This window comes from Talpa occidentalis, unplaced genomic scaffold (assembly GCF_014898055.3).
Source record: "Talpa occidentalis isolate TD23 unplaced genomic scaffold, MPIMG_talOcc4v2.1 talOcc4.8, whole genome shotgun sequence".
Taxonomy (NCBI): domain Eukaryota; kingdom Metazoa; phylum Chordata; class Mammalia; order Eulipotyphla; family Talpidae; genus Talpa; species Talpa occidentalis.
The window spans coordinates 70,378,110-70,403,210 of record NW_023605194.1 but is presented as its reverse complement, the minus strand read 5'-3'; the positions used below and the strand labels follow the sequence as shown (position 1 = coordinate 70,403,210).

General features: G+C 54.6%; 1 protein-coding gene across 1 annotated transcript; it reads right to left on the bottom strand.

The window, feature by feature from the left end:
• Positions 1-8,233: 8,233 nt before the first annotated feature.
• Positions 8,234-16,296, bottom strand: NEK2 (NIMA related kinase 2). The gene is made up of 8 exons (XM_037496678.2): positions 16,097-16,296; positions 15,734-15,951; positions 15,228-15,468; positions 13,428-13,510; positions 12,643-12,769; positions 11,674-11,893; positions 10,418-10,543; positions 8,234-9,063 (listed from the first exon to the last, which is right to left on the bottom strand). The coding sequence occupies exons 1-8, from the start codon at positions 16,190-16,192 to the stop codon at positions 8,837-8,839; spliced, it is 1,338 nt and encodes a 445-aa protein (XP_037352575.1). The 5' UTR covers positions 16,193-16,296; the 3' UTR covers positions 8,234-8,836.
• Positions 16,297-25,101: the final 8,805 nt, after the last annotated feature.

Sequence of the window (25,101 nt, the reverse complement as noted above, 5' to 3'; positions counted from 1 at the left end):
AGGAATAGTTAAAAGAAACTCAAGTCATTCCCGCCACCCAGAGATCCCTCCCTGCCTCGTCTTCAGGACTAAGGCTGTGTATGCAGCTCACACATGGCTCACACACTCATCAGCCCAGATCAACCAGCTCGTGTTCAGCCTCAACCTCCCACGCTGCCTAGTGGCTCGGCCTGTCATCTGCCTTTGCAACCACTGGTTTTTTAACATTTAGGTTGTTCCTACTTTTTGCTTTTATAAAAATACAGCTAGTGCCACCCCCTAAGAACATTTGGAAGCACACACCTCCAAAAGGTGGGATTGCTGGCCCGGAGGGGGAGGGGCTGCCCACATCCTCCTTGCTGGGTCCTTCCTGGGCCAAGAAACCGTCCCACTTTGAAGTCAGGGGGTCCTGGCCTGAGTTTCAGTGTGTTACAGCTGCATCTTCTTTGTCTGGTAATACACATCAGGGCACTGATAATCCCAGCAGCCGATGCGGGGGATGAGGCCTGGGAGGTTTCCCTGCAGCGCTCAAGTGACCCCTTGGTACGCTCGGAGGCAGGCGCCGTATCTCTGTCCTTCACACAAGGAGAGAGAGAGTCTGACTTCAGCTTGGCACATAGTTGAGGTAGGAGTCTAGTTCCAGTTCCCAGATTATTCCACCAGTTGCTAAACAAAGCAACGCCCGCCCCCTTCCCTGCACCCGTGTGAAGGTCATACTCACCTTTGCTGCCCGTTTCCTGGTACCAATGGGAGCCGATCCAGGCTCCTGCTCGTTTCTGCTGAGCTGTCCTTGGTCCAGCCTTCCTGCCCCTGGCACCGAACCTGTCATCACACCTGCTTTTTTCTGCCCAGAGTGTGCAGGGCTCTCCCCACGCTTCACTCTCCAGGTGAATTGTCCCGTGTAAGTTCCTCGGGCAAGAGTGAAATTAAAAACCAAAAAAACTTAGGTTGCATACACAACAGACTACTACTCAGTTACAAAAAGATAAAGATGTGGATTTGCCACAATGTGGAAGTCGCTGGAGGGGTGAGGCTGCATGAAGTCAGTGGGACAGAGAAAGACGAACACGGGACGAGCTCACTCTCGTGGAATAGAAGCAAAGTGAAGGAAGAGACAAGAGAACCCCAGAAATCTGACTATAGAATTGAGGCTGGGGGGAGGGCTGAGGAGGAGGTGGGGGAGGAGCCCAGTATACTGGAGGGGGCTTAGGTGTGGGTGTGGTGTGAAAACACACATCTGAAGAGGTGTAAGCCTGTACCCCGAAAGTACAGAGTGCTGTAACCCAACATTCCCTCAATCAACATGATTTTTAAAACAGTAATAATAAAATAAAAGAGTTAAAACTTAGATTTTATTATACTCAATTTATATTATATATTTTTTAAAAGATTTATTTATTTATTTATTTATTTATTTATTTATTTATTTATTTATACAAGCACTGGGTACAGTCAGAAGCACAGGAGGGTGAGAGAATTCACCAGAGCCAGAGCGGAGAACAAAACAGGCAGACTGATGAAATACACTGCTGAGGGGAGCTGCGGGCTCAACAGGAGAGGTCTCTCGTGCCATGTGGGACGCTCGCTGGTGGCCAGGGATCGAACTGGTGCTGCAAAGGCTGCGGGCAGCTTCGCAGCCCAGCGCTCAACTACTGTGCCACCAGGGGAGGCCCTATATTTTTTATCACAGTTGCATGAGACCTACATTGGGTGAACGAGATTTCACCCTCTTAGGGGTTCTCAACGTGACTTAGTTTACCCTTTATTGACCCCTTCAGTGTGGCATGTTTTCCACAAACCTTATTTCTGGGCCCTTTGGCATCACAGGCATTGGCTGCCCTGACCGCCACAGATTCAAAGGCAGCCCTACACCGAGGGCAGCGGCATTCTGGACCAGACCCAGACCCGTGCTGCAGGGCACAGCGCAGGCCGTGGCAGAGAAGACTTGGCATCTATTTCAAAGAGTGGTTCTTACTGTTGGGTCAGAGAGCCTGGTGAAAACTGTGGACTCTTTCTCAGAAAGATGCCCCAAGTCTGCGGCACAGGAGTGGGTCTACGGACAGCCCCGCACGCCCCAACAGGAACCAGCACCCATGTTAATCTGCAGCTCAGATTCCTCCAGGCCTTGGGTCCTTGTGACCTTGGGCCGGCCACTCCCCTCCCAGAGCTGGATCTCCGCCCATCACAGGCACACACGGGCAGGGGGCCAGCTGGGACAGAGCTTTGCGAATGGCATCCAAGCAGCGCAAACGGAAGAGACGGCTGATTCCAGGAAAGGGACAGAGGTGGTGGCTCTGATTGAGGTGAGGCTCGTTTCCTAGAGAGCGTTATCAGCTGCCATGTCCCCGCTGCACTTGGCCTTCGCCCCCAGAAATGGCTGATAACGACCATCCAGTTTCTGTGCTTGTGACATTTCAGGATTGCTTTGCTGCCCCAGCTAAAACCATGTAAGTGACTGGATGTTGGAAAAAGTGTCGGCGCTCATGGTTCACAGAGATCAGACCTGAGCTGTCAGGAAGATTAATCATTAATCCTTTCTTGCCTGCCACAGAGCAGCAAGGGATCTGGAGAGGCCACCCCGCAGGAGCCTGGGAGCAGGCTGGGCTCTGCTGACCACAGGCCACCCCTCCTCTCAGACCCGGGTCCCCTGTGAAAGGATGAAAACCGTCGAAACCCACACTGTCCACCAGGCCTCATGGCCTTCCCACGTCGGCAGCCAGCTGCCAAAGCCCCAGCTTGAACTTGAGGCTCTGGATACTGTGTGAGTGTGTGCCCAAGTGTGTATGTACATGTGCATGCGTGTGTATGTGCAAGTGCACGTGCTTACATGTGGGCTTGGGGCTGGGCTGGAGGACAAAAGAGCCCCTCTTGAACCCCACCGTTGCTCTCTACATAATCCTCCCAGGACAAGTCTGCATGGGGAGAGTTTCCAGCAAAATCTGTCCTCCACCCACACCCACATTCCAGACTCTCCAGGGCAGAGGGCAGAGTGCAGAGGGCAGAAGCTGGGGATTGACAGGAGTCTTTGAACCTTGCCCTCTCCATCCCTCCAAGTCTCCCATTATGGTAGGGAGCACTCCTTTCACCAAGCAGGAGACCCAGAAGCACCTCCCAACCGCTGGCTCAGCTCTGCGGCTGCCAGCACAGGAGCTTAGTAACAGGCTTCTAGACAAAGGAGTGAGGACACGCGCAGCCTTCCCAGCCCTCTGATCACCACTCAGAGTGCACCTCCCAGAAAGCCCAGGCTGCCTCGCGAGCCACACCACTGGGCTTAGGGGGCAGTGTTCTGAGGCTGCCCCCCACAAGGAGCTGCCGGCTTGCCCCACAAGGAGCCAGCTCCTGAGCAGCATTTCAGGGGGTCTTTGTGGTGCCACTGAAAATAAACCTACAGATGAGCCCAGTTGTGGCTTCTCTTTCCCGCCACAATCCGGGTCGGGTAAACATCTCCACTTGATAGGCTGATGTGTGGACAAATTTGGGGCAAATAGTGGGTCAATTTAAAATCCAACTCTGATGAGCCTCCGCGGTCCTGCTGGACTCCCTGGGTGATGGGGCTTCAAGAGGTCAGAGTCCGGGGATTGCTCAGGGAAGTAGTGGGTCCCCTACTGGCCTTGCACATCTCTGCTCCAGGTGACCATCTGTCTAGCCCATGAGCTCGGCTGGCCATCTATCCCTGGCATCCAGGGCAGGCTTAACCAGTGGTGGTTCTCTTGGCACAAACAACCCATTGGGTACTGCCTCTATTCCCAAAAGGTCTACTGCCTCAAGAGGACTGGTTGGAACCCTACTGGGCCAAGACCCACATGCAGCCCTCCACTCCAGCATTTCTTTTCAGAATACCCTCAGGGACAGGCAGAAAGTGGATCGATTTCTGTCCCTTCCATGCCACAGGGCAACAAGGCTGGGGGAAGAGGGAGACTGTCAGATCAGACACCTTGCACCCCCAGTGCCATAGCCCCAACACAGGGTTTTTCCTACCCCTGACCCTATAAAAGAGAACTAAGCGTTTTCCCCTTTTTGCTTTAGCTACTAGGAAACTTACAGCCAAGTGTGTGGCCTAGCAATGTTAGGCATGTGATGATGTAAAATCCTCACGTTGGAATCATTCCTAGCTCTGCCCACATGCCTTACTTTTACCATATCCATCTTATTAAAACCCACATATTCTTATAAGCCATTTGAAATCTTTCCTAAAGCCGGGTGGATTAAAATCGTGGACAGGTATGAATCCAAGGCCCTGACTGCAACTTATCCCACTTAATCTCCCTGTATTACTGTCCTTTTTCCAGGTGAGAACTCAAGTCCCTGAGGTTAAACCCACAAGCCAAAGAGGATGGCATCTTGGGTGTCTGTGAGGGCCTCCGAGAGGGCTGTGGAGATTGCATCAGCCCTGCATGGAGCCAGGGCTCCCGGACATCTTGGGGATGCCAGCAGGCCTCAGGCAGCAGATCTTCCTCTGGAGGCTTCTTTGTGAGTGTCCACTCTCCCCATCTGACTGACAGGAGGCCCTGAGGCAGGCAGAGCTGGACGAGGACACTCACCCTGTCCATTTTGACCACACAAAGGTCCACACAGCCAGTTTTACATGGATGTTATTGCTTCACGGCCTAAAGAAGTTCTGCATTTTTGTAATGTAACCAGTAAAGCTGGTGCCGGGAACATGGCCTGTGGCTAAGGGGAGGCCGGTGTGGTCTCAGAGACAAGAGCAGGAGGGTCTGCCTGTGGTTGGGGCTCCAGGGAGTCAGGGGAGGGTACACCCCTGCCTGGGGGCTCAGCAGCTAGAGCAGTGCTGGGCACCCCATAGCCTGGTGCTGTAGGGTCAACACAGGAGGTGCCTTGGGAGAGTGGCCACCGGCTCCTCCCATCCAGCTTGGGACCCAGCCTGTCAGGCACAGCAGCTCTGTGGGGAAGGAGGAGGGCTCGCTTCAACACACAGCTGGCCAGCAGCTCTCTCAGAAGCTGCAGCCATTAGGCCCTGCCCTGAGGTCCAGCCAACATGGTCCCCACTTCTAGCCAGTGAATCAGTGAGAGGAACTCTTCCCCGTGGGACTGGGGATTTGAATCCTGACCCCACGCAAAGGCTGGACTCCTCTTCCCTGCCCCACCCTGCTCAGTACCTGCCTGATTGGACAGTTTTCTTTCTTTTTTTTTTTTTTAAGATTTATTTTTATTTATTTATTCATACAAGAACTGGGATGGGGGTAGGTGGGGTGGGAAGGTTGTGTGTGTGTGTGAAAGGATTCGCCAGACTCAGAGTGGGGAGCAGAACAGGCAGATCTACTGAAATCCACTGCTGAGGGGAGCAGTGGGCGAGACAGGAGAAGTCTGCTGCACCAAGTGGTTATAGTGCTGAGACTTAACCCCTGCACCGCCAGGGAGGCCATGGGATCACTTTCAAGTCTAAGTGACCATTGGGCTATTTTAGGACCAATCAGCTCATTTGGCACCAAATAATTAAAGAATGAGCCAACAAACATGATTGACTCATTTAGCCTGAACCTCATTAGTTCATGCTAGGCCAAGGCCCAAATATAAAGCTGAGCCCTTTATGCCCTCCCCCAACCCTGCCAGTTCTGACAGCGCAGCCAGCCTGGGGCTGTAGGCCTGGGGCTCAGTCACTGATGCTGCTCAGGGCTCAGCGCCCAAACCCTGGGGCTCCCAGGAGGCGCTGCCCACACTTAGCCTCTCCTGGCGGGTAAGAAACTCACAGCTGCTTTTCCATACTTCCAGAGCCCAGCGGGCCATGGGGGAGCCGGTCCTGCTCTGCAGCCCACACCAGGGCCATTTCAGATTCTCCCCTCCTGTTCCAAACAGCAACCTTAGATCCAAACAGTGACCACTGCAGGTCTTCAATGGGACAGCCTAAAAGGAGTGTCTGAGGGCCCTGCTGGCCGCATGGGTCTGCCTCAACTGTGTGTCAGGGGAGGAAGGCCGGGGTGGCTGAGGGGACAGCCGGGTAGCAGGGGGCGGGTGTCCAGGCAGCCACGGGGAAGTGGAGCCACAAGGAGGACTGGGGCCGGGGGTGGCCAGGCAGGTCCCACTGGGGTCTCTAGAAAACTGCCTCTCAGGCCTCCTGACATGACCCCTGTCGGGAGTGGGCAGGGCAGGAAGGCCAGGGGACCCTGACCCCGCTAGCTCAGCATCCGCCCTCCCCCACCATTCAAATGTCCCGGGTGAAGCCAGGGTGGTCGTCCTTAGCCTGCCCCCAGGACTCTAGGGGATGTGGGGGACAAAGCTCCCTCCTGTGGCGTCACTCTGATGGGAGGTCAAGACCTTGGGTTTCACAGGCTCAGCCTTGCCTCCTCCTGGTTCCCATCTGGGCCTATGTCCCCTGGAAGAGGGGACACGATTCACATTCCCTTCCCCGGGGTGCTGTGAGGACAGGATGGAGTGTGGGCTTATGGCCCCGACTCCCACCTGAGGTGGGGGTTACTGAGGTGACCCTCAGTAAGGGATAGCAATCAGAGCCGTGGCGCCACCTAGTGGCAGCTGGCCTCAGCACCGCGTGAACCCCTCAAATCCAGGGTCCTTTCTTCAATGCTGCATGGGTGATGGTGGAGACGTGATGATTAGGATGGTGTTGGTGGTGTGGGGTCAGCCCCCCAAAATGGTCAGACCGATTTCTCAATAGCCCCAGAATGGCCTCTTGTCTCCTGGGAGTGGGTGCCAGAGGTTGACGGAGTCTGGAGAGTCCATTCCCGCTGGGAATCAGGATGTTTTGTGTGAGAGCAGGGAGGGCCCAGAGGGCTGAGGAGAAGCCGCCCTTGCCCAGGCCCCTCGCCCTTCCTGATCGAAGATGAGATCAGTGTGTCCTCAGTCTGGCCTTCTTGTAACTGATGAAGCAGCCCCTGCGTCCGTTCTGTGATCTGGAAGAAAGTCCTTCAGAGAGGGCCTCGCCCAGCTCCGGGCTCGCCCGCGAACATGTCCTTGCTGCAAGAATCTCCTCTGTGCCCTCTCTACTCAGTGTTACCTGTGTCTTTGCATCTGTCTCATGAGCCGAGTCCAATGGGAGGTTGGCACTTGGCGGGGAAGGAGGCCTTCAAGCCCCTGGTCACAGCTGCCACCCACCCCCCCAGCCACACTCCGCTCCAGCAGGGCCTGGGCACAGGCAAGGGCAAGGTCAGGACTGGTGCCTGTGCCCCCAAGCATCTTGGAGCAGTGCAGGGTATGCAGCTTTCCCCCACCTGGCCTGGAGGCCCAGGGAAGAGCTGGTGACCACCTGCTGGAGGCCCCTGCCAAGCAGGGCACCCTGATCCTGGTACAAGGTCTGGTTCAGGGGTGTGGTATTTGAGGGTGACCTTTCTGCCACAGGTAAGGGCAGTGAGCCTTTGAAAGGAGATGCTGGGCTCCACTCTCCCAGCCTGGCCATGCAGCATCTGTGGATGGAGGGTGGGGAGCTGAGCCGGCCCGAGCCCCGGGTCTGTCTCTCCTGCCTCCCAAGGCTCAGGAGCCACAGACCAGCAATGAGTGTTGGTGACTCTGCACACGAGCTAAAGCTGTTTGCTCTTACAAGTGGCATTGCACAAAACTAAAGATGAAGAGTCAAATTGTAATTTTCTTTCCAGACAACATGACGTGGCTAACACAACGAGCAGACCGGGTCGCCAGCTGAGGCTTCGCATGCCCCATATGGGTCGGGGCCTGGCGGAGAAACACAGAGCCCACTTCCATCTTGTGTGGGGCTCTGTGAATGGCACAGTGGGCAAAAGGCAGGCTCACGCTAGAGCATGGGGTCCTGAGCACCTGCCGGGGGCCCAGAGGCAGGCCGGGGAGGGGGCAGCTCCAGACCATGTTTCTAGAGCACCTCGGTCTGGGGACTACATCAGTGTCACAGCCCTGTGATTACACAGCGAGTGAAGGCGCTGAGCCTTCTTCTTCGATGCCCTTCCTAATGTGGCCTAATTTCATTCAACTCAAAGGATGAGCGTTAGCAAGAACACATGAGCAGTGGGTGCCAGGAGAGCCAGTGGGTGCCAGGGGTGCTGTCAAAGTGCAAGCCAGGAGCAGCCAGAGTCTAACAAAGCCAACAGGGCTCCTTCAGGGTGGGGCTCATGCCCATGATGTCACTACCGGCGCTGGTGGCAGGGCATCCCGTGTGCTGTAGGAGGCTCAGTGGCATTCCTGGCCTCCCCCCTCGATGCTGGCAATTTAAAATGTCTCCCCATTATGAGGATCCCCCAGCGTCCCAGTTGGGCCGGCGGCTTAGCTGACGGTGTGATGGGGGCACCTTCCGCCCAAGCCCGAGGCCCATATAGACTCTCCCGAGAGACAGAGAGGGAGAAACTGAAGACTTTTTTAGTGAGAAAAAGGCGGGTGACTGACCACTCACATACACAGAACAAGAAACAATAAAAGAATCAGACGTCGCAGTGGTGAATTTCCACAAAAGCTGACGGATTTGCACCCAGAGCGATGGGGTCTCCAGGAGCGAGGTGTCGCTGTATTAGGGACCTACCTGCACTCAATCAGGTTCCCTAAAGGTCAAGAACATTCAAAACCTCAGACTGACACTTTGCACCCCCCAGTGAGCAACGCACTCACTCACAGCGTTCAACCTGCAGGTCAGGGCGCCACAGTAAGTCCTCTTTTCCTCACGTTGTCCGCACACACATACACACACCTAAATGTAACATTTCACGGCATAGGAGTAAACGCACACAGGATTAAAAGCTCAACCAAACAAGAAAATGTCATTTTTTTTCCTATAAAGTGTTCTTTAAAAAAAGATGGAAAAAACTGGAGGCATCATGGCCATTCTGTACAAGTGACGCCGAAGATCAGCAAAAGCGATTCCAGAAAATCCTTGTGACTATCCAAAAGGCCCTGGGAGCCCAGGGGAGGCTCGGGCCCACCAGGCCTAGCGCATGCCCAGGATCTGCCTGCTCTTGAGCTGGTAATTCGTCTCCATGTCCGACAGGGCCTGAGCCCGCAGCTGTGCTGCGTGCAGCCTCTTCTTCAGGTCTCTGCACTTGGACTTGGAGCTCAGCGGGCCCTCCGCACTCTCAGTCCTCAGGGCGTTCTCTTTGCTCTCCCCACTGAAATGAACCTTTTTCTTAATTATGGAGGACGGGAGGTCAAAAAGTTCTTTAGGGAGAAACAAAGAAAAAGAGTTCAGGGTTACTAACTCCACCTTTCACAGACTCTCCCCAAAACACCTCCCGTTCCAGGGCATGCCTGCAGCTGGCCACCTGTCTCTGCTGGAGGCAGGCAGGGGCACGCGGCGGACAGAAATCAGTCTTTTGATCCCAAGCGCTGAAAAACAGGTTGAGGCACATAAATGTCATGCTCTGAATCAACTTTGAAGCATTAAGGGCTACAAAAGAGACTTCTGGAAATCAACCCTTATTCTCTATTCTTAAAAGCACTGCCATTCTGCCGAGAACACATGACTTCCAGAAGCTTTCTTGCAGAGAGCACCTACAGTGTGGTTAAATCTTCAAGAACACTTACTTCAAAAGCAGCTCAATGGATCAGAAACTTGTTTCAGAAAGAACCTGAGCAAATTCTGTGTGGAGAAGGCAAATCAAGTGACAGTGCAGCAAAAGACGTGAACTACGCGTTTTCTATGGAAAAGGAAAAGTGGCAACACTAAGAGCTGCTGACAGAGCCATCTGGGGCTGGGCCTTGCAGGGCTAAACTCCTCTGTGCACTACAGGAGATGGGCTCGCACATCCCGCTCTCCCTGGACAGACAAAGGCTCTCTCCCAGTCAGCACGCCTCCACAGCCCACAGGGAGCAGGGCAGGGGGTGGGAGGGGCTGGGTGCTCTGGGAGTAACTCCCGGGAGAGAGAGCGGGTCTGGTGGTGTGGCCGTGACTGGCATGTCCCAATAAGGCACGTGAGGAGCAAGTAGAACCGCCCAGGCCAAAGACAAGGGCAGGTCCTACGGTGGCAGAGGTGGCAGGGGCCCGCACCGTGGCTTCAGCAGCTTCTCACGCTGCTTCAGTTTCAAGGCAACCTGATCACTTCTAGACCTCAACTCTGCCATCTCAGACCCCTTATTACTATAAACCCCTGAGCATGTGTAAACCCCAGTGTGAACTGTGCGTCTTGCTGAGCTAGTTTTCTAACAAAGTGTTTAGAGAAGGAGCCAGTGGTTCAGTAAGTTGAAGAAAAATAGTAGTTCATTAAATAGACTAGGAATAGATTTTATAAAGTGCTGCTGCTGAGATATACGACGTCTTCCTCATACCTGGGGGTGACCACTGAGACACATAGCATTTTTTTAAACATCTAATATTTCAAAATAAATATTGAATACTGACCACAAAGCACTCCATAAGGTCAATAAAATCAATGTGAAATCATCACGAACATAGTAAGGAAGGCTTTGCTATGACAAAATCCTTATAAATCTTCCTTAAAAGTCAAGGCTTTGTAAATGAAAGGGTCACCAAATACACCTGGAGGGCTTGGGGGCCTGGGATCGAGTCTCATACCTGGACAGTTGGTCAGAGACAGGAGCCTCTGCTCCTTCAGGAGGCTGTAATTCTTCAGCAGGCTGTCTGCCCGCGCCATCTTGTCCTCTGCCAGCCTCTCCCGAACGCAAAGTTCACGTTCCTTCTCTTTATAAAGACATGAAAAAGGAAACTCAAGTGACTTTGGTGTAAAACAACGTGCATGTAGTGATCTCACCTCAGCATTGCCAAGGCTCAGCCTGGCCTGCCCGCCCCCAGGTGATGATGAGGCTTTGGAGGTCGAGCCGGTCATTCCCACACTTTAATTCCATGTCTCAGGATGTGGCGTGCTCTTAGGCTTTCCCAAAAGGACAGGTTTAAGCACAAGTACAGTGTTAGCCTCAACCTTTGCCTGTTGCGAGAGAAGTCATTTGACAGCCCCTAAATGAGGGAAAGGCAACTCGGTGAGGGGGCCTCCTTCAGACCAATAACAAAGGTCATTGTTACTTTGTGGCCCAGAATTCAGGAAATACAGCTGAAGTCACAAAACACTGGGGTAAGTTTTAATAAAAAGTTTGGGGATTTAAAAAAATTTTTTTACATAATTCTTTAAACAGAAAAGTAAAAAAAAAAAAACACAAAATGCTTCAGATGGGCATAGCTGTGCCACCTCTACAGAAAGCACCACCTATCTCTCGGGGGAGAGACGTTAATGCACACACACAGGCTGCTCCTGGGGCACCTCGGGTAAGTCAGGGGTGGCAGGAGGCTCATGTCCTCATCTGTCTCTTCCTGTCAGCACGAGAGCCTCCCCAAGGTTGCGTTGGCACAGGACATGCTTCTGAATTCCTGACAGTACCTCTCACCTTGGTGGCATAGGAGCTTGCCACATCAAGTGGGGAATCAGCGCCCAGTCAGTAATGCCCATCAGCGTGTTTCTAAGCCTCACTGGCGCTACCACACTCCACCGAGCCGTCGGCCTGGGCAGCCGCCGGCTGCAGCAGCCATGGCGGTGGTTGAAGTGCTAGTTTAGCATGAGGGAAGGAAGGCCACTTAACTGACACCAGAAAAACTTGAAGGCATCTACCTATGGGCTTCATACAGACATGAAGACAGAGGAGACAAGGTCCACTGTGCTGGGAGCCACCCACGTATTGACCACAAGTCACCTCAGAGGAAGGCTCAACGTGCAGGCCGGGGGCAATCTGCACCACAGTAGCTTGCTTTCTCAAGCACGCATAAGAAAATTTGACAGAACACAAGTGAGATAAGGCCCAGCCCCTGGCCCCCGGACTCACGCTCCAGCCTCGCCTCCCGCTCCTGCAGGGCTCGCTCTCGCTCCTGGAGCTGCATCTCCTTCAGCTTCAGCTCGCTCCAGCCCAGGCTGGACTCAGGGGGCTTGTCGGCATCTCCAGCTCGCCGCCCCCTTCTCTCAGGATTTCGCCTTTGCTCTTCTGCCACCAAGTCTGCAATCAACGGGCTCTCGAGAATTTCTTCAACGGAAGGTCGGTGATAATCCTGGAAGAAAGATTCAGTGGTCCAGTCAGATTCCCTAACAGAATCAGCATCCAGAGAGTGGGTTCCCTTACTCAGGGACGTGTCTCCAGGGCAAAGGGAAGTCTCCTCAGAAAGGCCTGACACACCTGAACAGTCAGCCGCCTGGGGCCTTCAGGCAGGAGGTTCTGTCTCCACTGGGTCGCAGATGTTAACTTACATTTGATCCCCTGGAAGTTTCCTAGGAAGCCCCGGACCTGAGCTGGTGTGGGGCATCACCACGCTCTATCTAGGACAGGCCGCCCTGGTATCTCTCAGCTCCATTCAGCAGGATGCTCTTCCCCCCTTTAAGCGCTGCTTTGCTGGAGTCCTCTGTCCCCAGTTTCTCTTCCACCCTCACATCAGCTTGGCCCACCCTGTGGCCCACCCCACAGCCAGCTCTTCCCACATAAGCTCTTTGTTCATGTGAGGCGCCCTCCTCTCCTTTAGTCACCCTCCCCTCACCCCAACAACCCCCCTCTGCTGGGTCTCTAAATCTCCCACAGGAGCTAGGAGCCAAAGAAATGAAGTCTCACCTCGGGCCCCTTTCCTTACCACCTGCCACTGAGTTGGCAAGAACAAAGGGGCCGGGATGGAGGTCCTCCTTGCCATCTGTTAATGAGACTTAGTAAAGGAAACACTTCAAATGCTTCCTCAGTCTCACTGTACTGTGCCACTAACTGCACAATTTCACCGCCAGGCAGAACTAGACAAAATGTAAAAGCTTTCTTTACCTTCAAATTTAACATCCTCGTAATAATGTCATTCAGCTCATCAGAGTAACGATAGGGAATTCGCCTGAATTTGCCTTCTCTGATCTTCCCAGCAAGCTCTTTCTGGTTGAAAGCTGTGAATGGAGGCCTTTGGAGAAAAAAATTTTATTTCCTTTAGTCAAAAAACAAAAACAGATAATAGGAACCAAATCACAAGCACAGCTTACTCCAGTTTGTATGTATGTTTCTAGTTCTCTTCTGCAGTTTTGTTTCCTACCCTTGGCACCTGGGGTCACAAAATTCTTCATTGTGGGTGTCCCCACTGCTGTGGCATGTTCTGCAGCACCCTGGCCTCTGTCCTCTAGCTCTCCTCAGTGTGACATCCCAAAAGGTCCCTCGTCCTTGTCAAATGGTGCCTGGGGACAAAGATCACTTCCCCCTCACCAGGTGAAAACCACAGCACTACAGGAGGGTGCAGAAGGAAACAGGGAAAGAGTTGGAGCATTTCCTGGTCCCAAGCCCCTGTGTCCTCCCTAGATCTGGGTTCAGCTATTCCACACCCTCAGGGACCGAGCTGTGCATCCACCTACAGGGAAGTGCCTCAGCAGCGGACACTGCGACGAGTAAGATCCAGTGTCATGGGCTGTGCTGTGACTCTGGATCATTCTGTGTCCTGTCCAGAAGTTTCACCCAAGGTAGGATATAATTCTTTGACCTGATGTGCCTGAGAGCTGAAAGGCGACTCAGCAAGAAGGAACAGAGCCCCGAGTGAGGCCCTCAGTCCAGAAACAGCCGCTCACACTTACATTAAGGCGCAGAGTTCGTACAGCAAACACCCCAGCGACCAGATGTCCGATTTCTCATTATAGGACATGCGGCTCATTTGCTCCTTAAGGGGAGAAATGGTGAAGAAAGTAGGATTTAAACTTACTTGTTTTTATATTTAAATTTAAATGGAATCTTCTAGTTTGTTAATATCCACTCATGAAAAAAAGAGAAAAAATTGATATTACATTTTCATCTGTAACAAAAATTTCAAGCACCGAGGCTGACTGGGCTAATGTCCGCTCTCCCTTCACAACAAGCGCAGGTGGCACCATCTCTACTCCACCTTCGGATTTACAATGGGAGAAAGCAGCAATCTGATCTTAACATACTTTGTCACACAGTCCACTCACTTATCTTTTATTCACAAATGTTACATGAAGAGCTACCGGAGACAAGGCACTGACAACTCAAACATGGACATGAGACCTCGACTCCATCCTCAAGGAATGCAGAACCTAGAAATTTCATTTTAAAAGTATCAGAGAAAATTCCAGAATAACCAAAATTCCAGAAACACATTTAAATGGATATGGAATAAGTGGCTAATTCAATTATTCGTTTATATATACTTTTCTTAGTACACTGCATAAACCAGAGTAGTAATTAATATTCTCATTTCCTATTTGAATTGTTTACTTTCTTCCACCAATCACACTTCTTATTCTCTACAGAGGGCACAGAGAGCCCCAAAATCTCCAGGAGGCATCTCAGGGCTAAAGTCCAACAGGTGAGTCTGACACCAGCCCCGCCGATCAACACCTTCTTGGCAGGCTGGCCAGATCTCATTACAAGGCAGGAGGGGAAAGGAACAAAAGAATCACACAGGTTTCAAGTTTTCCAAGAACCACCTCGGGATAATTTTCCTTTATGTTAAAGAGTTTCTATTAGTAATTTGACCCAATGAGAAAACGATGCTGTTCTCACCATGTCCAATCTTAGTCAAAATAAAATCATTAATTTACAAACTTCTCTATGCCATTGGATCGGTTAATAAAACTGGAGGATTTAAGAAAATGCAAATGTGAACTGCTAAAATGAAAAGCCATCTCTGCATGCTTATCTGCTCGGGTTTCATCTACAACACAGGGTGTTCAAGCAAGCCTTTTCAGTCCTTGACAATGCCAGAAACAGTTGGGACCCTTTTACCCGCAACTGTACTTTGAGACCTGGTACCTAGGAAGAGAGGGTAACTCCCACAAAGAGGAGAAAGCTGTGCTCCTTGGGAGGGTAAGAACAGTTGGAAACAAAATATCTAGCAACAGAGGAAACAGAAATAAAGCAGCAGGGGAAGGCAAGAAAACCAGAACAAATACCAAAGTTAACACAGTAAAAAAAACATATTTATGATGGTCAGGGGCAAGAATCACCCAGAGAGGCCATGACAAAGCAAAGTGGGAGTGTGCTGGGGGTGAGAGGAAGGGAGAGCAGAGTCACGGGGTTTGGGGCCCAGGACTCTGCCAACAAGTCCAAGCGGTGTCCATTCTATGGCACTTTGGGAAATGCTGCTCTTGAGGGCAGAGCCCAACCCACTTCATCTTGGAATCCCAGAGCTTAGCACTTGGTGGTGCCGCAACAAAAGCTTGACTTGAACCACTGATATAATGAAGCATAATGGCCCTGTGGTCCACATGGGAAAACATATATTTAAAAGGAAACATTACTATTGCTTCTTGGCTACTGGCTATTACTAGAGAAATAAGTCAAACACTCACTTCCCTGCTTCTGAAGTTTCAGCACTGAGAGGAGTTTAGAAAGTACATCAATGCTGAAATACTTACAGGAGACATGTAGTAAGGTGTGCCAACGAACGTTTTTGCAAAGCTTGTGTCATGGTTTAAGATTCTGGCCAGCCCAAAGTCCCCCAGCTTCACGTTTTGCTTGGCATCCAGGAAAACGTTGGCGGGCTTCAGATCCCGATGCAGCACCGTGTGGCCGCCATCGCTCCGCCGGTGACATTCCTTCAGGGCCAGGGTCAGCTGCGTCATCACTCGAAGAACAAATTCCTCCTCCAAGTACTGCCTGAAACCAAGCAGGGCCCTTCTGAACAAACACCAGGAGAGCTGGGTGAAGGGGGAATCTCCTTTTCAGAGGGCACCAACAGGAAGTAAGGGATAGTTTTTGCAATACGCGTGGTGATGGCCAGGGATTGTCTAAAGTTCTGTGGGCCCAGCAAACAAATACAAGAAGGTCTTGCACTCACTAACGGGTTCATCGCGGATCCCAAAACAAGACGCTTAACAGACAAAAGAGGCTCCCTTTTGGCTTCCGTGGAGAAGAGACTTACCTTTCCTTGGTCCCCTTTGAAATCACGCTGGCCAGGTCCCCGCCTTCGCAGTACTCCATGACGATGTACAGGGTGGTGTTGGTCCGGTCGATGATCCGATCGTAGTAACGGACGATGTTTGGATGTTTCAGTTCTCGAAGCAAATTCACTTCAGACACGAGCATTTGTTTCTCGGCTTCTGTCATGGAGCCATAGTCCAATTCTTTCCAGACCAGTATCTGAAAGAAGTTCCACGGCCACAGGTCAGCGCAGGGGACAGGACGGCCATTGGGGTGAAGCACAAGGTGACCCGGCCCGGCTGCCGCGCGCACACCTGGGAGGACGCTGCCCTCCCGCCCCGCCAGCCCGGCCTCCCGCGCCCACCTTGCCGTCGCTCTTCCTCCGGATCTTCTGGCAGCGGCCGTAGGAGCCGGTGCCGATGGTGAACAGGACCTCGTAGTCCTCCGCCCGAGCCGGCATGGCCGGGCCGCAGGATCTTGCCCCGCCGCCGGGTTGCAGACGCCCCGCTCCCCGGAAGCCCCACTTTCGGGACGCCCCGCTCTGCGGAAGTCCCGCTCTCCGGAAACCCCACTGTCCCGACGCCCCCAAGTCCCGACGCCCCGTTGTTCCGACGCCCCGACGCCCGCAGCCAGCCGCCTGCGTCTGGTCCCTGTTTAACCGTCGCGGGCCCAGGCCTAGCAGCCGATTGGCTCGCGGTGAAGGCGCTCCGCCTCTCTGATTGGCTAAGAAGAACACAACACGCTAGGCCTCTTGGGAAAAGCGTATCACTAGGCAACCGCTTCAGCGTCCGCGTCAGTTTCAGCCTCAGGGCGGAAGGGGCGGGGCTACGTCGAGGACGGGCGCCGAGGCCTAAAAGCGTCAGGGTGTCGGCTTCTCGGCCCAGCCGGCTGCGCCCCCAAGGTCTCAAGATCCGCGGACCCGTCCTCAGAGGTCTTCGCGCCCTGCCCTTAGACCCCACCCACCCCTCCTCTCTCCCGTTCCCGCGCTCTCGGCCTGGACTGGGTCCCGACGGAGACGGTGCGCCCAGACCCGAGTTCCCCGCGGGGAGAGCGAGCACAGTTTCTGTCCAACAGGCAGGAAGAGGGGAATCGACGCGAAAACTGGCGCCGTCACGCGGCCAGAGCTCAGCGGCGGAGGGTTCCACTGCAAAGACGGCAAAGTCAGGGGTGATTTCGGGGCACCAAGACCTCGGGGCGCAGCGTTGCAAAGGCCGGAGCAGCGCGGCGGTGCGCACGGAAGACCGCCCTTGGGAGCGCTAGTTTGGGAGCACCCTGCAGGGTGTTGCCTCGGATCACCTTGGAGACGCCAACAAGACAAAGCATTACCATTAAAGTATAAGGCATCCGAATAGGGAATCAACAGGACTCTCAACAATACTTCCCTGCAGGCAATCTGCGAGGGCCTGAGGTCCTCACCCAGGGCTGGGTGCCCAGAGGCTAGTGATAGGGCTGTGCATCAGTAGGTCAGTTTTCCTTAAATATCTGTTCAGCATGGGATTGAAAGGCGCCTGATTTCCTATTAAGTTTTACAAGCCTCTTGATGTTAGAGATGAAATTCCATGCATTGACTAGAACATAATGGGAAGTACAAATCAGGACCTGGCGGTAACATTCAAGGGCACTGTCCTGCCTCGAAGGAATGTTGAGGTTTCAGGGATGGCGGAAGCAGTGACAAGTGGCTGAGCTCGCTGGCATTATATAGCATACATTTATATATATATATAAATATAATATATAATATAATATTAATATATATTATATATGTCAATATAATATAATGTATATTATATAAATATATAATATATTAATATATATTTCACTAAGATCCACATCCACGGAGCTTTCTGGCTGGCGTGCCAGAAATCCAGAACTGTATCTCATCTTTAAAAGAAACTACTAGGAAGACTATCTAGGAAGACTACTAGGAAGGGCATCTCCAACGGAACGTGTCCAAAGTCCGTCTCCCCAACTTCTCCCCAAAATGTGTCCTGCTGCCTCCTTGCTTCGGAGTAACAAATGCATATTTTGTTTTGTTCGCTGTTGTGCCTCCAAGCACCTAAAACTGAAAGTTTCCGTTCTCAATCACCAAAGCTTCCTTTTTTGTGTTCCATCCAGGAACCACTAGAGGGGAGCACATCACTTTACAATCAACCAAGGGCGGGGCCAACAGAACTGGCCTGCTTGGACTAGTCCATTGAGAAAACCAGACTCCATTTGCATATCGAGGAATTCAAATCTCAGATATTTTGTGTGTCTCCTCACCACAATGACGGGCCATTTCAAACATGGCAATTATGAAAATTCAAGTGCTTAATAAAGACTTCTGGAAAGAAAATGAAAAACCTGGGGCCTCCCTTGTGGCGCAGGGGTTAAGCTTCAGCTCTCAAGCTATCACCAGCCATTTTCGCCTGAATTGGATCGCTGGACATGGAGCTGACCCACAACACATAGCAGACCTCTCCTGTTTCCCCGCTGCTCCCCTCAGCAGTGGATTTCGGTAGATCCACCTATTCTGTGCCCCAATCTGTCTCTGGGGAATCCTCTAAACCCCGCAACCCCTGGCCTGCACCCCAGCTCTTGTATGCATAAATAAATAAAAATAAATCTTTGAAAAAGAAAATTAGAAAACTTTGTGCATAACGATCGGAAGCGAAAAAGTGCTAATGAAGGTGCTGGAGGGAGAAAGAATGTGGAGTTGTGGAGACTGGTCCTAATGTCACGCATGGCTTGGCAGAAACAGGACAAGCCGCTCACAGTGAGGCGCTGGCTCTGGGTTTCATGCAGGCGGCAAGGGAGAGTGTGGGCATCTGAGTGCTACCGTCCGTCAGATGGCCCCAGGTGCCCGCCAGAGGCGGCTGCGTCTCTTCCATACATGACACATTTTTAGATAGAGTGGGTCAGTTTTGAACCCCGCCTGGTCCCCTGCTCTCCTGGACATGGCTGCGGCCACAGCGCAGTGGGAGTGTTGACAGATGACCACAGTCAGACTGTGCTCTAGAAAGGTCCCCCTGGCGACGGTGTCGAGAAGGAGAGGGGGGCAGAAAGGTGGCATGGGGGCTCTGGCCTCACCCCAGGGGTGTGATATTGCACCACTGAGGCCACGGCCACGAAGGAGATGGTGTGGGAGACAGATTAGTGGGAGTCTGGTTACCTGTGTGGAGGAGAAGGGCAAACTCCTGGCCCAAGTGGCCAGGTGCCCTCCCAGCAGCAGGGAATGTGGGATGGGTGCCCCGTGTTGATGGAGGGCCCTGGCCATGGGGAGTGGCTGCTGGGCAGGTGGGTGCAGGCTCAACAATGCCCTGGGGACAGCGCTGCGCTGGCATCAGGGTGAGCACGCCCCAAGGTGGTCATGCGGAAGGCTGGGAAGGGACCTTGAGGTTACCCTGGGCAGGAGCAGGAAGAAGAGGCAGCCGTGTAGACAAGGAGATGCTGCGGGGTGTGGGAATGCAGGCACTGCCCCTATGCTGGGCTCAGGGCCACTAGCAGCCATATCTGGAGCTGGCCTTGGCCCCCAGGAGGAGCTCGCGCCCTTTTCTTTGTCTTCACCGCAGACCCTTTGCCAGGCAGAGGGTGGGGCCCGTGCACCTGCCTTTGCCGGGAGCACACACCAGAGGCAAGGAGCAAAGCCTCAGAGGCCCTTTCTCCCCAGCTGGCCCCTGAGCTCAGCCAGGCCCTGCTGGGGACCTACAGGTTAAATTCCTGACACTGGCAGGGGTGGGGTCCACTGTGACCCCAGGATCTTGGCCCTTAGCACATCTTCTTTTGGTGGAGGGCATTAAAATGATCAACAGCAACAACCAAGTGTAATTCAGGCTGTTGCCATAGCTGCACCAAGGCCTGGTTCCCCTCTGACAAATTCACCCCTCCCGCCTGTGGGGTTGTGGCGGGTCCACGCTCCTCCTGTGGCTGAAGCACACACAAGTGAGGAGACCCCGAGTCCCAGGTACTGCCCCTAAAAAACAGGGGGGCATATGCTTCCTCAGAATTTCATGAGGCTTGAATAAAAATATACAGGCGTGGGGCCTCCTTGGTGATGCAGGGTTTGTCTCAGCACTGTGAAGCTATCCACAGCCACTGTAGAACGAGTCCAATCCCTGGCCAGGGAGCTGACCCACATGGTGTGACAGACCTCTCCTGTCTCTCCACTGCTCCTCTCAGCAGTGGATTTCAGTGGCTCTGCCTGTTCTGTTTCCCACTCTGTCTCTGGTGGGTCCTCTCACATCCCCCCTACACCTCTGGCCTGGCCTGCACCCCAGCTCTTACATGCATGGATAAAACTAATATCCAGGCATGTCTCCGCTGCTGTGGGGGCCTCAGATGCAATAGCTATTATGGTTTTTAGTTAAATCCTCTCTCTGGGTGGAGCCACAGGGGGAAACTAGATACCCCAGACAGGGGGGGCAGGCTCTGTGGAGGACATTTACATAACCTGGCCACCTGGCCCAGCACCCCTGAGGGCAGCCCCTCCCAAGCCACCTTCACATGCCCAGGTGGCACCCTAACCAGGGCCACATCTCAAATCCCATTCAAAGGCATCCCAGCACCCAGTTCTCAGGACCAGGCAGTTTAAATGCACTTCCCCATTGCTGGGCAGTGCAGGCAGCTCCGGAGCGCCCACATCCTCCAAGGCCCTTCCTCCTTCTGGCCGCAGACACCTGCTCAGTGCCTGGAATGCGGCCCAGGTGCAGGCAGCTCAGGTGCAGGCAGCCCAGGTGGAGGTGGCCCTGGCAGACCAGCCCCTCCTCTAGACCTCAGCTCCCAGAACCTGTCTTGTTCAGGTCCAAGACCTCAGGCTTCCTCCTCCTCCTCAGGAAACTTCCAGAACCCCCTCTGGAGCCCTGCCCTAGCCCCTGGTGGCCTCCATGCCCTGAAGACTCTGACGCTGTGATGAGAAACAACTGAGGAGGGCTTGGACCACAGTTGAACGTGCCTCCCCGCTGGGCTAATGGCCAGCGTGGCTCCATTTTGACAGCCAGACACAGCCCAGGGCTGCATGGGTGTCTCCTCTGCTTCGTTTCCCTAGAGTGTTTCCGGTGTCTGCCTCTGTCTGGCTTTGATGCAGGAATCCGGCCTGGTAGAACGTGCAGCCATGAACCGAGGCCTGCAGTGCTATGGGAGAGGCTGCCTGCTCCGCAGCCATCCAAGTTAAGTTTTTGGTCAGTCGAATGACACGTGACTTTCACTGTGTGAAACGGGGGTGGTGGCCAGCACCCCTAACCCCCAGGGCTGTTCAAGGGTCAACTGTACATTTCTCTTGCAAATACACACAACCTGGGCCTCTGCACATTGTCCAGCAGACCCTGCTGTGGGTGGCCCCAGCCCAGGACATCAGGATTCTGCACAGAGGAGCGGGGGTAGGGGGCCCCACACAGGGAGGCAGGGGAAGGGTCCCCACACAGGGTCCCCACACAGAGTCTCTGTCCTGGCACAAACAGCACATGGGACAGGGGTGGGGGGTGGGGGAGTGCAGTGGTGAGGGGAGGCCCCAGCCTCCGGCAGGGCAGCAAGGAACAGCAAGGCCCAGACAGTAGCCGCTCGGCCTGGCCAGGAGTTTAGCCTCTGGAGCTGGCCTTCCCTTCTTTAGGCCCATGCTATAATCACCAGAAAGGGGAGTCAGCACAGTAAGTGGGAGGCCCCGACCTCTGGCCCCCCTTCTGCTCTGGCCTGGGTTGGGTGTGCCAGCCCCCAGCAGCCTTTCCCTGGAGGAGGATGTGACCTGTCCAGGATTCAGCACAATGGCGGGGTTGAAGGTCAGGTAGGAGTGGGCCGGGGAGCCAAGGGCGGTGGGCAGCGTGGGCTCCACTGGCCCTGAGCCTCAGCACCTGTGTTCTCGATGGGAGGCTGGGCTGGAAAGACCTGGGCACTCTGGAGTCCAGCGCTGGCTCCAGCACTGATGTCGCCCAGGCAGGCTGCCATGGGCTGTTCCCCACGGCTTCTCATGAGCCGGTGGAACCACCGTTGCTGCATCTCGGCATCCAAGGACCTGTCTTTCAAGCCCTGTGACTGGAAGCACAATGAGGAGCCACAACTCTGCTCAGGCTGGGGGGGCGCCGGGTGTGGGGGGAACGCTGGGGTTGGGGGGACGCCGGGTGTAGGGGGGTGCCAGGGGCAGGGGTACGTGGGTGGGGATGGGGGTGACACAGGGGGGAGGTGAGAGGGAGAGACTCCAGGACTGGGGGGACACTGGGGCTGGGGGGACATTGAAGCCCCAAGGCCTGGTGACTTCAACCATGATATTTGGAGATGGGTGGCTGCGATATCTTTGGTTCGGGCGAGGTCATCTTCAAGGCCGTCACCGGCAGGACTGGGGTCTTCATGAAAGGGGGATTTATAGACACATGGGGCACGCCATGGAAGATGAAGGCAGAGAATGGGGTGAAGCTTCCACAAGCCAAGGGAGCCCCAAGATGGCCAGAAGCCTGAGAGTGCCCTGGGCAGGCCTGAGTAGCCTGGGTTTGGTCACCACGGCTGGGGACAGCAGCTCACAGTGTTCTGGTGCCTCATCTGTGGCGCTGTGCCCCAAGCCCCGGCACACCTGCCACCCACACCTCACACCTGTGGGAGGCAGCTGCTCCCCAGAGGGCAAGCGGAGGCCGTGGCATGTCCCAGCTGGTCTGTCCTGCCACATTATCCCTCCAGCTCCCCCACCTTGCTCGTGTGTTGGTGTCCAGAGGTGAGATGGACAGACAGTCCATCCCCACAACACTTATCACAGCCAGGGCAGGTGTCCACAGATTGACACCATGCAAGTGCCCGGCCCTCCCTCCTGGGGGACATCCCGCCCCTGCCTCCTGGGGGGACAGGGGTACTTAGCTATTTCAGAGCAACAACGTTGTGCATGTGAGCTCAGTGGGGGGACACAGCCCTCTGCTTGGGGAAGACGAGGAGACCTCTGGTGAGCTCACAACAAGGCATTGGGACACCCGAGTGGATGCATTTCCTGGGTGAAGACAGGAGGTGACCACATCAGAGGGGGCAGGAGATGCACGGTCTCCATGGCCCAGGACCACCTGTGGGGCCCGTGAGCTTGGGCATAACCAGGCCCACCCAGACCTAGGCGACCAGTCGTCCAGGGCCCCAGGAGGTGCTGGGGGTCCGGGGGCTAAGAGCCTCGCGTCAGGGCCCACCTGGCTCTGGGCACACGAGAGTCCTGTCCTGGCCCAGGCCTGTTCCTGGGTCTGTAATGAGGGTGTGGAGATAGCGTGGAGCTTCCAGTTCGGCCATGAAGATGCTGTGTGCCTGCGGCCAGGAGAGTCTGTACCTGGGGCCCTACGGGCTTGTCGCCCCCAGAGCCAGGCAGGCAGCAGCAGCCAGCGGCTGTGTGCTTGGCGTGACATTGCAGCCACAGAATTGGCCGGGCTGGAGTTGAGGCTGGCAGGGTCTGAGTGTTTCCAGGCCTGAGCCAACAATCTGACCTCCACCTGCTCCAGGAAGTGCAGCCCAAGATAAGAAGCTGATGGCAGGGCCTGGCTTGAAAAGCCTGGCTGTGAGGGGACTAACAGAGCGTGTGCACTGGGGGCAGGAGGGTCAGCAGGAGGACTACCAGGAGGTGGCGGTGCTGGCCTCCAAGTACTGCCAATTTGACTTCAAGCTCAGCCCCCTAGGGTCCCTCTACCTGTGACCCAGGGAGCAGGAGGCTGTTCAAAGACCTCAGCAAGTTCTGTGCTGGAACCAGCTCTGCGGCCACAGGGATGGGCTGGGAAGGCCCCCAGGCCACACACAGAGCTCCTTCCAGAAAGTGCCTTCCTCCCCGCCCCCCACTGCTCTGCCCAGTTCTTTACCTGGGTGCGGCCTGACGGCCCCTGGCTTCAGACTCCTGGGCCTGGGGCTTGCCTGCCTCCTCCAGCCTCCTGGGACCTGCACACCCGCAGCTTTGGAGGACTCCCTGGGGGGCATCCACCCCTGGGCCCTGGGTCCACCATCCTGGACAGGTGCCCCGGTGCAGAATGGGGCCTGGAACTGTGGGAGTCGCCACCTGGGCACACTTGGCATCTGCCTGGTCAGCTCCTGACTCACCCCAGGCTGTGGGGTCCAACCCCTCCCCAGCCCCCCAGCCCAGAGCCGCAGGGCTGGTGTGCACTCCAGGCTTCCCCGCTTGGGTTTGCAGAGCAGGACAAGAGCTGACCCCCACTCCAGGCAGAGACAGGTCAGAGAGAGGAGAGTGCGTTCCCATCGCCCTGCCCTTCCGGGGTCTTTGCTCTGGTCACCCTGATTTTCGTTTTATTCATACGTCCTTTCATTGTCCACATTCTTGGAATCACCTAAAACTTTATGAAAAAGATGCTTTCAGTGCCCACAAACGCAGCAAATGTGACAACAGGTGTGAAAGGGCAGGGGAGGGAGGAGTCCTGAGCAAACACGGGGGCTGTGGCTGGATTGCAGAAGCCAAAGGAACTGGACCCCAAACCCCACCTTCCTGCCTGGTTCCCCAGAAAGTCACCCGGGGCTCACTGCAAGAGGCAAGCCGGACCTGCAGCTCTGCCCCAGAGGAACCCGTCGTCTGGACGCTCAGAGCAGAGCCAGAGCCACGGGCACCAACCACTCAGGCCTCGGGCACAGCTCCGCCCTGGGGGGGGGGGCCGGGAGCCCGGTCTCTCGTGCCCTCCTCCCTTGGAGCCCTGGGTGGAGGAGCCTGGATGGTGCCCAGCCGCTGTCAGCTATGGTCGCGTTTGCCTGCATAGTGTGTGGCTCTCGTCAGTGTAATGTGTGTGCACATGTGTGCACACATTACGCATGCATGCCTGCGTGGTATATGTGTGCAAGTTTGTATGAGTGTGTGCATGTGCGTTCACGCATGTGAGCATTGTGAGCCTACTTGCAGTGTGTTTGCACATGTGTGCACATGTTGCATGGGTGCATGTGCGTGTGTGTGTGTGTGTGTGCATTCTTGCCCTCTGCCTGAATAGGCTTTCATAGCAGCCATAGTGTCTTCCACAAGGGGTTGAGCATCTCTTAGGGGAGGCCGGGCCTGGCCAGGGCCCCATTCTGCGCCCAGCCAAGGGCCCTGGTGAGAGTGCTTTATGAACTGGGCTTCTACCAGCGGCCAAAGCTCTGTCCCCTACAAATCTTTCGGTATGTGCTGGCAGCACAGCTGGAAGCTTGGAGCCCTGGTGAGTCACCAAAGTTGGGGCACCGGTCATGGGCAGGCCTGGAGGGCAACTCGATCCCTGAGGTGGCACCCAGGCCCTGCTCTCGGGTTTCTTGGCATCTGACCTGCCGGGAAGTTGTGAACCTGAGGTTTCCTCAATAATTTACATCTGTGTCCTCCCTGGACAGGTTCGCATGGCCGCGGACAAAGCGAACACTCCCCAGGGTACCTGAGCCCAGGGAGAGTATCGCCAAGGCCCTGACCTGGAGGCTGCAGACCAG

What these genes read in the sequence shown, in the direction of transcription:
- NEK2 (XM_037496678.2), bottom strand. Translation starts at nt 16,192, where the DNA reads ATGCCGGCTCGGGCGGAGGACTACGAGGTCCTGTTCACCATCGGCACC. An exon ending in CACCTTACTACATGTCTCCT is followed by an intron (nt 13,511 to 15,227) that starts GTAAGTATTTCA and finishes TCTCCCCTTAAG; the next exon opens with GAGCAAATGAGCCGCATGTC. An exon ending in GCGGGAGGCGAGGCTGGAGC is followed by an intron (nt 10,544 to 11,673) that starts GTGAGTCCGGGG and finishes GTCTTTATAAAG; the next exon opens with AGAAGGAACGTGAACTTTGC.